We start from the raw sequence: 11,455 nt of genomic DNA, 5'->3' as shown, positions 1-11,455 counted from the left end.
CATCCTATTAATAATAATTTTTATATTTTTTCGAGAAGAATCTAAAATTTAAAATCGATGTCTCGCTTTTCCAATCTTTAGCTGATCTCCTTCAAGCCTTGATATTATGGACTGCAAATTGGAGTCGCTATGCGCATCAATGCTAACATATAGCAGTAGTATCTACTTATACAAGTTGCAAAACCGTCATCCAGTATTATTAGTATAGAAAAAGTTATTTCGGGAAGCAATATCTGCTCGAGAGGGAAAAAGACGGGTGCGCATTTCCTCTCGTCCTTCACGTACAAATCAAATGCACTCAACTTTGCGATGCATCGCGCTATTTCAGACATATTCGACATCAGGAATCTCAAAGACACCCCATCCATCATTCTCGCGTCGCTTTTTCCACTTTAAATATTCGATGCGCATTAAGCCTCCCCAATCATCAGAGAAATTGCGGAATTTAATTCTCCCGCAGAAAATAATAAGAAAAAGTATATCAATAAGAGCGAGGAATCGAATTTTTTATCCTCCCCAATCAGAGAAATTGCGGAATTTAATTCTCCCGCAGAAAATAATACGAAAAGATAACAATAAAAGAAGAATATAATTTTTTTATCCGAACAACGAATGAAATAAGAGAATTAAAAAGCAATAGACCTGATAAGCCGCCATCATCGTGTAATCATCGTCGGTGTCAAGTTCGTGGTGATGTAACTCCACGTGGACGATGACCGTGTCGCGAGGACGAGGGTAGCGACGGCAGAATGGCGATAGTACAATAATCTAGTGGTGGTGGTGGAGTAAAATAACGGTAATAACGTGTTGGGTGTATATGCGATGAATATACACATTCAAAGCCCGCCGCTTATTTCGATCGACGCGCGCGACACCGACTATAGGAAAACCACCCCATCCCCCTCCATCCCTGGAGTGCTAAGTCAAGACTCGCCATCATCCCCCTCGTGTGTCAGTACGGCGCCGGTGGTTGTTGCTGTTGCACGCAGTGCATTTTCTCTCTCTCTCTCTCTTTTACCCTCTCGCGGATGAGCGAGATTCGGACGCGCGCGATTCGATAGTTCGCGACTTCTACGATTAATCTCCCGCCCTCTGGGGGGTGAATTTGGGAAGAATCGCGGGAGGGGGATTACCGAAAGGGGAATTTTCCGGACGATACATGAAACTACGAATGTAAGTGCATTATTTTCGTTCGGTATACAGACTATACACACTCGTCGGACGTCAGAACGTTGTTGCAAGTCAGGTTCGATAAGCGGTCTATGAGCGATCTTTTCAATTATGAAAGTATCCTACGTGTGCGCTATTAGGAGGAGATGAGCGAATTTCGAATAACGAGCCTTTTATTTTTATGAATAGCCGGTATAATAATAACGCGGATGCGGAAAATATAATAACTCTTATTTTTAGAGTCTTATTTTAATGAGAGATCGCGCGGGATAACGACCCCGACGTTTTACTTTCAACTTCGTTTTACATTTAGACTTTTTAGCGAAATTCATTAGGTGTTATATCAAGTATTAAAATTTATTGATTTGTTATTATTTTTAATTAATATACTAAAAATTAAATTTGTTAACTTGACTAAACCTTTTAACTAAATTGCTATTTTGTTAATTGAACGTATATATTAGTATTTAAGTTAAATATACGTTTTGTTAGATTTAATATGTTATATTTAACTAGCTTTTCGGACCGCGCTTCGCGCGGTCCTCATATAGCCTATATTAAATCCGTTTTAACACAAAAAATTAATTCTTTTCTTGTATTACCGCGAACTACTTCCACATTTGTTGTCCGACTTTCACGAAATTTATATCAAAATAAATGTTTAAATTTTTTTTGAATGACTACTATGTTATCTATTTCTTTCTCCCAGATATTTTATTTTACACCGCGTTTTGCATATATTTAAATATTTATTATATATTTTTATTTTTATTTTCTTGTTTATTTTAATTTCCACACAATTTCATATTTTTTAAATATAAAACATTATTTTAGTTAATATATACTTTAAATATTTTTTTTATTACTTAATTATTATATCCTTTTTTACATTTTACTCAATTTTATTTCTAATGTACCCACCGCTAACCCGCTATTATTAGCTCTCATACAATGTCATAATTCTTCAATTTACAAAATTTCCCTGTATATTACATTTTTTGTAAAACATTTTTTACTTTAATCACAAACACGTACACACATTTTTTAAAAATTACTTCTTGGTGTGACCAAGTCAATAAATGCGTATGCACATGCGGGTACGTAGATACGTGGGTGAGTGCGTGGGTGGATAAATAAAGTGATAAAAATTTGTTAAAATCATATAGTAGCCATCCCGGACAAAATTTGAGTACAAATTTCGAAAAAGTCTGTGAATGTTTGAATGCGTGGGTGGATGCATGGGTGGGATAAAACTTAAAAGAACCACACAGCAGCTTTCTCAGAAAAATTTGCAACATTTTTGTACCAATTTTGTGAAAATTGGTCCATAAATGCGCATGCGTGTGGGTGAATGCGTGGGTGGAGGTGTAACACTTGAAAAAACCACATCGTCGCCATCTCCAAAAAATTTGCAACATTTAGGTACCAATTTTTACAAAAATCCGTTTATAAATATGCGATTGCGTGGGTGGATGCGTGGGTGGGGGCGTAAACCTAAAAAACCCACACAGCAGCTTTCTCAGAAAAATTTGCAACATTTTTGTATCAATTTCGTGAAAATTGGTCCATAAATGCGCATGCGCGTGGGTGGGTGCGTGGGTGGAGGTGTAACACTTGAAAAAACCGCATCGTCTCCATCTCCAAAAAATTTGCGACAATTTGGTACCGATTTAAAAAAAATCGGTTCATAAGTATGCAATTGCGCGGGTGGGTGCGTGGGTGGAGGCGTAAACTTAAAAAACCCACACAGCAGTTTCCTCAGAAAAATTTGCAACATTTTGGTACTAATTTCGTAAAAATTGGTCCATAAATGCGCATGCATGTGGGTAAATGCGTGGGTGGGTGAGTGGGTGGAAGTGTAACACTTGAAAAAACCGCATCGTCGCTATCTCCAAAAATTTTGCAACATTTTGATACCATGTGTTCAGAAATATTGCAAAAAAAAATTTTTTTCGCAACAAAACATACCCTCCTGTGAGGAAAAAAATAAAAATTAAAAAATTAAAAAAAAACCCCACAGCAGCCACCCCCGAAAAATTTGCAACATTTTGGTACCAATTTCGAGACAATCGGTCCACAAATGCGGAAGTAGTTCGGGTACAGACAGACAGACAGACAGACGGACGGTGCTTATATATATAGATTTAAATATTTTTATATGTTCAATTAATAAAATCATATTTAATTGAAAGGTTTAGTCAAGTTAACAAATTCTGTAGCAACAAAAATAATATTAGAAAGTACAGAGTGACCATGTGTACATAAATGTTAAAAGATTAGATTGTCATTTAAACGATCTTTAATGCAAAATCATTTTAAGAAGTGCTTTTCTTGCGAGTTGCAACCCACGCAATCTACCTTTAATGACTCATGTAAAATATTTTATTACACCATTTCTCTTGCTCGTTCGCTTTCACTTCCGATAAAATAGCAAAGCGCGATTTCCCGAAACGTCAATTCCCGAAACGTTCATTTTAAAAGAAAAGAGATTCCATCCTTCAGGCAACAATGCCTGAATAATACAAGAGTTGTTGTTTTCTGACAGCACGATTTTAATTAAATCTTCTGCCATTAAAAAATTTTATTATTGTAAAACCAAATTGAGACGAATTTTATTTTAAAAAAATTAATTGATTTTTTTGTCATATTACATCATATTTATTACATTTATATTTTCTCTATTTATATTTTATTTGTTATATTTATTACACACAAGCAACTTCTTTTTGTATATATTTCTATATTTATTTATATCTTTTAGAAAAAATTAGAATTTTCACCTAAATCAATTCTAAAGCGGTTCGAAGTAGCTTTCGCTTTAATTGCGGTAACAGCTCATTATCATTGCAAGCGAAACGAAGCTTGGCGAGGATTTGCAATCGAATCGTGTACAATGCGCGAAACGTCCATAATTAGTTGACTGTTGAATGCACGTGATTGCATAAATTTTCGCATTTCGAATTTGCGCATTCACTGGAAAGATTCTTAAGAGATAAGCGCAATCTTGATTCACACAGTAAACAGCAGTTTGCATTGATATCTCTATCTCGTCTAAATATATGTTCTATTTTTCTCCACATTACCGCAAATTGTATAGATTACATATTTTTTTTTAGAGTTGTCTTTTTAATTGATAAAGAAATTTCATGCCACTGATAAATATTGCAAAAAGCAAATATGTAACATTTTCTCATAAATATGCTATATATTTTAATACACATATAATCTGATAAAATTTTATCTTTATTAAATATACATAAATAATTGCTATTATTTTATTTTTTAAAAATGTATGAGGTTTTAAAAAATCGCACAAAATTGGAATCTTAATGACTCGCGAATTAATATTGGGATAAACAAATTTAGTAGGTGGACGGATGGTGCTGGTGAAAAATCCGTCTCCGACGCGCGGCCCGAGCCCCCAACGAGAAAATGCGAGGAACGGAAGGTCAAAAGGACGAGGAGGAGGTCGAGGTTCGCGCGGGAACAGTCCCGGCAACCAAACTGGTTCGCGAGGAAGTAGTCCGGCGAAGAGTGGTTCCAAAGGGAAGAGGAAAAGTGCGCTTATGCGCTCGCAGGGCAACGAGTAAGTACATCTGCCTTTTAATTCCTTTTGCACCGAAAAAGAAATCAAACTTGTCGCCAATCCGGATCGCTTTGCGTTTTAGTTTCACAAGAGATTAAGGGTCTATTGCGCATCATTTTTTATCTACAAAGATTTCAAATTGCATAAGTGTCTCAGTTATATGTAATCTTGTGTGTTAAGAATAAATTAACAAGGAATATTATATATATAGATTTTTATCTTTTAAACATAAGAAAAATGTAAAATAAATTTTAGGATACTATATATGACCGTATATTTTAATAAATTATTATTTAGATATAAAATAAAATATAAATTTTATCTACGGCAAAAATAAATATCTATGACGTTTCTTATATAAAGAAATAAATTATTTTTTGAAAAATTAATATAAGTAATAAATTTATAAGCAATATCGTCATAAACTCGTATCATGATATAAATAATAATGTGTCCATTTGTTAATATATATATCAAGCTATATCTTCGACAAAACATAAAAAAAACATATTTCCTGGTCTAGTGTACGAACAGACATGAAGGATAATATATCATAGAGTTCCAGTGAAAATTACCACGAAACAAATTTGTCTAATCGAAACAGGCGATCATCCACGTATCGATGCTGTCGGAATAAAAGATTAACGATAATAGTAAAATTGGAGTTAGAAATTGTATCATTTTTTTCTACGAATAGTTAATTAAGAAATATATAAATAAATATATCGTAAATATCTATGGTAAATTATTTTTGCACATAAAACGCAAAACTAGATTTTATGTATTTTAATATATTATTTTATGGATTAAATATTTTTCACATATATACTATCACACACACAGAAATTTCTATTGCACAAGATTCATATAAATTATATTTACACATTACATATATTGGTGAGTAAATCTTTTCGTGTCTATTCTTAGCGACAACGAAATGGAATTAATGTGTATCAATGATTTGTTTGTCGCCAAGACGATAAACCTCACCAAAAAAAAAACTTTGACAATTGATCGATACGTGACAAGTTGAAGTATAACGTACATACATATATATTATGTTCGCGTAAGTATACGTGATGGAAAAATAGATTCAACTCAATTATCGCTCGCGTCGTCGTGCTTTATCGCTTTGATTTGTCGCGATAATATCAAAAAGATGACTGTAGTAAAATTAATAGATAGTATGAAGATTGATATTATTTCTTCCACATATATACAGAACAACTGTAAAATTTCCAATCAATGCTTACTATATACATATTATGCACGAGTGACACGAGTGTCAAATTCGTTTACTCACGTCCAGAAAACCAACTAGATGACATTAAAAAAATATACCACCTTGAAGTTTTATATTTATCTCATTTAAATTTAACAAGAATAAGTGTACTTTTGTAATGTGTAAAAGTTGTTCATAAACTTTTCACTGTACACGGTTAAAAGATGATATAAGTTCTTTGTATAGCAACATCATAAGATTTTAATCATAATATAACTAATATATATAATCACATTATTGTAAAAATATATATAACTAGAAATATAATCAAATAATATATATATATATATATATAGAAATGTTAAAAGAGAGATGATATAAAATAGATAAGATTTAGATACTAAAATATTGAATATCGTGAGAAAGAGAGAAAGAAAAACAGAGAAAGATTATCGTGTAAATAAAACAATAATAAATTTAAAATTATATAAACAATTAATTTTCTTTCTCTTGATTTTATTAAAACTCTAGAAAACTTTCAGATGTTAATTTTAGAAAAATTCTCTATATTATATAAATTATATTATATAATTATTTCCACTTAATTTGAAGATTTTTAAAAATGTAATAAAAAAACAGTTTAATAAGAAAACATGTATATATAATATTGCTTTTTGCAAATATTATTTGTGGCATCAAATTTGTTTATCGATGAAAAAAGATGACTCTAGATTTCTATATAACTACCAATATTATTTTCTTAATTTTATATAAAAATTATTTGTATTTATTATATATTACTATTTATAACTTATTATCATTATTTGTTTTAAATGCTTAGAAATGCGTTTCACTTTCGCGATTGCACTCGAGCGTAATTGCTCGACTCGTGGTTTCGTAAAAAGTATTGGCGAACAGGAAAGATTGACCTAACTGGAAATTATAGATCTGGGACAAAGATGATGATATACGATGCGACCATCAAGGTGGACAGAAACTCGCGTTTCGCGGTCTTTATTTAATTTTATGTGGACGGATGTTTGTGTAAACTTGCACTATACGAGAGTTTGCACATTTACACGCTTCGACATTGCTTATTCGATTATGAGATAATGTGGTTTTTTTCCTCGAGGTCAATCAATATAATATTATTATTATTATTAAATATTATGTTGTTGTATTATACAAAGTAATATTGTTTATTTTAAAGGTGTGTGTATAATTGTGCAATTTTTTTTACTAAAACTATAATTGGACAGAGAATTAAATTATTAAATTTTATTATATGGTACTTTAATATTATACTCTCTTAATAAAAACTCAAATATAATTATGTCCTTAATATATAATATTATAATAGATATTATATACGTATAAAATATCTATTACAATATTAAATCAAATAAGTTAATATTGTTTGATTGCAGAGCAATTATGTATATCATCCCTAATATAATTATTTTTTCAAAATAAATATATATACTTTTAAATTGCGCTGAAGAAAAAAGGAGGAAAATCACATATTTTCCGAAAAATTAATAAAATGTATTATGTAAAAAATGAATTTCAACATTTCATGATATATTATTACATAAACGATATTCTGATGCTTCTTACGAAGTTGTAAGTTTGCAGTAGACATGCGATTGTATTTGAACAATAATTAATCGTCCATTTAATCTTACATAGTTTCATCATGACCTATATAAAAATTTAAACCCATCTCTGTCACGGTATTATTTTGCGCACTATAATAATTTAAAATAAAGTCTATACTTCAAAGTTGTATCGTGTAATATATCATTTAAAAAAAATATCAAATTAAAAGTTTTTAATTAAGGACAGAAATTTAAAGTTCATAATATTACTTATAATTTGTATTAAATATTTTTGTATAAAATAGTAAAAAAATGCTTATTTATAATGTATAAAAGATTGAAAATTGTGTTTATGCATTTTTTTCAAAGTCTAATTGTAAGAGAGAGACACATTCGAACACGTTCTATTTCCAGTGACTCATTCTACGTAAAAAGAAAAAAAAAGGGATACATATACGAATAATATATTGAGATATTTACGCATGTATGTACATCCTTATGTACAGGGTGGTCATTATGATCGACTACGACTGAGGTCGCGCGGCAAGGTCCCGTAATCGATAAAAGACATCAAACTATACCATAAACATGCGTATATTTATGGTGTTATGTACCTTTGTGCACGTGTGTATATAATTAATTCCATGAGGGAGAGTCAAATTTGTGATAAGTTTCGAGGAGTGATTTTTACGGTCTCGTTAATAAGAATACTTAATTCCAATAGTAAGTATGCGTTTATAACTGTACACGTGTGGAATAACAGCTATTGTAAAACAATAAACAAAGCTTGCGTAGCTCGCACGTGACTTATTCATATATGTTTACAATAGAATAGAGAGCTGTTTTGAAAACAACTGCTCCCTGGATAATTGACAAATTTAAAAATAGATCGATTCAAATTAAATTTTTAAAAATAATAAAATATATTTTATTATATATTATATATTAGTAATTACTTACTATATAGAATTTTATGTATATATTAATAATAAAGAATTTTCTCTTAGAATTTATCTTAAAAATCATGATAATTATGAGATAATATGGTATTAGAAAAATTTTATAAGAATTTCTCTGATTACCGCAATAAGAAATTTTAATATGTACATAGTAAAATTAATCGAATATATTTTATATCTTATTATGTAAATATTAGTATTTTTTATTGTGCTAAATATTAATCAAAGAAACTCCTAATTCTTCCATTATATTGTCCTACGATTATCATTTTCAGGATAAATTCTAAAAGAAAATTCTCTCTGTGTGTATATATATATATATATATATATGTATATATTTTTTATTTTTTAACATTTATCTGCGTCTTTGCTAGTTTAATTTATAATGAAATACCCTATTGGATTCAAGAGATCTATTTCTCTTCTTTTTCCTGTTTATAAATAAATAATAAATAAATACAGTAGAGAAAGAGAGAATTATAGAATATGCGTTGCATAAATAATGTCAAATTTTAATTTGATAGAATAAAGCATAATAATATATAGAATAAGCATATGGAAAAATTTCGACAAATCTCCACTCGGATGTAAGAGTTGCAAAATACGCGAATATTCTGAACGAGAATCGCAACTAATCGATCCAACGATTCGATATTTATCAACATCGAGCCTAAATAATGAAAGGGCCTTCTCTCGGAGATACGATGTTTCGAAATGAAAAAGAAATCGCGACCAAATAGACATATACACACATACACATATATAGACACGAGCTACTCGATACGTTTCGATCGAGCGGCTCGTGAATTATAAGGATCGACCGCGATTAGGGGTCAATCGAACGATTGACTACTGGACATTTCCGTATTGGACGCTTGCCATCGCGCATTCATGGAACGCCGTTAATTTGCGGAATTAGATCGACGATCGCGTTTAATAATAGAACAGCCAGCGGGAATAGTGCACGTATAATGATAACAATTGCACAACCCTTATAACTTATTCTATCTACATTTATTAACTATACAAGTTCTGACGTCCACGCACAGGGAGACCCACGGGGTGATTTTTAATTATGTAGAATAAGCAGCGATACACGATATGTATTCAAAGATAATTTACTTTGTTAATAATGGTCAAATGTCGCCTACCTTTTTGTAGCTCTAACAGTAATAAATGATAATCATTCTTTTCTTTACTAATCTGAGGTAAAATACAATTTTCGTATCATTCTATTGATTATGTTTAAATATATCTCGCGTTTGTTAATCACTTCATGCATTATTATTTTTATACAATACGTTTATATAATTTATTATTTCATTAACGTGTAATAAATCGTTTAATAAATCAATTTATTTAAAAAAAATAAACTCAATGCATAATGATATCGCGAAAATAATGTTGCTTTCAGTGTCGGTAGCATCGAAAAATTGGTAGACGGTGATAGACGGATAATTGCGACCAAGCATCTACTTCCGGAAAATAACATAAATGTCGTCGTCAGGTATAATATAGCATAATTCATTTTAATATTATTCAAACTTTTCGAATAAATTTGAAATTATTTCAATATCTATTCTTCCTTTTACTCAGAGTTCGCCCGCTCAGTAATAAAGAAGTCAAATCCGGGGATGAGATGGTCGTACAATTTCCGGGAGATGGACAAATATACGTAAGTAGGAAAATTTAATTGTTTTAAAAATAGTCGCGACTTCTCAAATCAATATATCTTTTGTCTATTTATAAAACAATTCAATTATTTTAAATTGTGAAACTTAACATTGCACACAATCTATTTACTTTACAGTGCGATTATGTTACGAGCAGCGGCGAGAAAAAGCCAAAGGTATTTTCCTACAACGTCGTTTTCGAGCCGAATGCCTCGCAGGAGGATATCCTGCAATATTCTGGCATTAAAAATCTAATCGAAATGGCGGTGGAAGGCTTCAGCTGCACCGTGTTTTGCTATGGACAAACCGGAAGTGGCAAAACGCATACCCTGACTGGACCTCCGAGACTTGTAAGTAAAGAAAAGCAATTTTCTCCGCTTTGTGTATTCGAACCCTTTTTGGGAATATTAAAAGCTTTTTTTTTATTTGGAGTTTAACATAAATAAATGATTCGTATGAGAGTTGCATTTTTTATATAGGTATATGTAGTCAATATTTATATGTGCACATACATACACGGAGGAAATTTTCTCTTTTAGAATTTACCCTGAAAATCGTGATAATCGTGGGCCAATATGATATTTGAAGAATTCTACAAGAATTTCTTTGATTAATATTTACCACAATAAAAAATATTAATATGTACATATTAGGAAATTTTACTATATGTATATAGTAAAATTAATCAGACATCTTTTATATCTTATTGTGGTAAATATTAATATTGTCCCACGATTACCATGATTTTCAGGGTAAATTCTAAAAGAAAATTCTCTCTTTACATATATAATATATGTACGTATAGTAAATATGATATTTCGCAATTGTATTGCTAAATAAAAAATAAAAAAAAGTGAACCCTCTCTTTGAAACAATAACATTATTAGAATGTTCCGAGAGAAAGTCGAGCTTTACAGCTACGCACAGTGTTTTTTAATAGCGTCGTAATACACGATTGTCTATACATGCAGAAGACAATACGATACGTAAAACATATGGTGACGTTAAAGATCGATAGCTACGTAGTCAGTTGGAAGGTTAAAGTTGATCGTCTTTCGTAGATAAGATAATGCGACGTGTTTAAGTCACACGTAATGTGTTGTTTCGCACAACTAAATGCGGCATTGAAATTTCGATAGGTCAAGTTTACATCGCATAAAAGGTGAAAAAATCAATAAAAAATAATAAATTTTTTTTAATAATTAACAAATGCATGCTGAAAATATTTTATCATCATATATATACTT

At 30.8% G+C, this 11,455-nt stretch overlaps 2 protein-coding genes across 7 annotated transcripts in view; one reads left to right on the top strand and one right to left on the bottom strand.

Moving 5' to 3' along the window:
* The window catches only part of LOC114936310 (kinesin-like protein KIF12), a 61,014-nt gene that overhangs the window by 12,720 nt on the left and 36,839 nt on the right, over window positions 1–11,455 (top strand). For 4 of the 5 annotated variants that reach the window (XM_085482559.1, XM_029309478.2, XM_029309477.2 and 1 more), the window contains exons 1-5: window positions 971–1,173; window positions 4,537–4,756; window positions 9,950–10,042; window positions 10,132–10,210; window positions 10,346–10,558. In XM_085482559.1, the coding sequence (XP_085338685.1) occupies window positions 4,548–4,756; window positions 9,950–10,042; window positions 10,132–10,210; window positions 10,346–10,558 (594 nt within the window). In that variant the 5' untranslated portion in view covers window positions 971–1,173; window positions 4,537–4,547. Of the gene's footprint in view, window positions 1–970; window positions 1,174–4,536; window positions 4,757–9,949; window positions 10,043–10,131; window positions 10,211–10,345; window positions 10,559–11,455 lie in introns of those variants that run through there. The other variant, XM_085482557.1, reaches the window with a different exon arrangement.
* Myo61F (unconventional myosin 61F) overlaps window positions 1–11,455 on the bottom strand; it is a 42,534-nt gene that overhangs the window by 23,836 nt on the left and 7,243 nt on the right. The window lies entirely within an intron of this gene.

Source organism: Nylanderia fulva, unplaced genomic scaffold (assembly GCF_048542155.1).
Source record: "Nylanderia fulva isolate GAGA-0341 unplaced genomic scaffold, ASM4854215v1 Scaffold21, whole genome shotgun sequence".
NCBI classification, from domain to species: Eukaryota; Metazoa; Arthropoda; class Insecta; order Hymenoptera; family Formicidae; genus Nylanderia; species Nylanderia fulva.
This window is presented reverse-complemented; position numbering and strand designations above follow the sequence as displayed.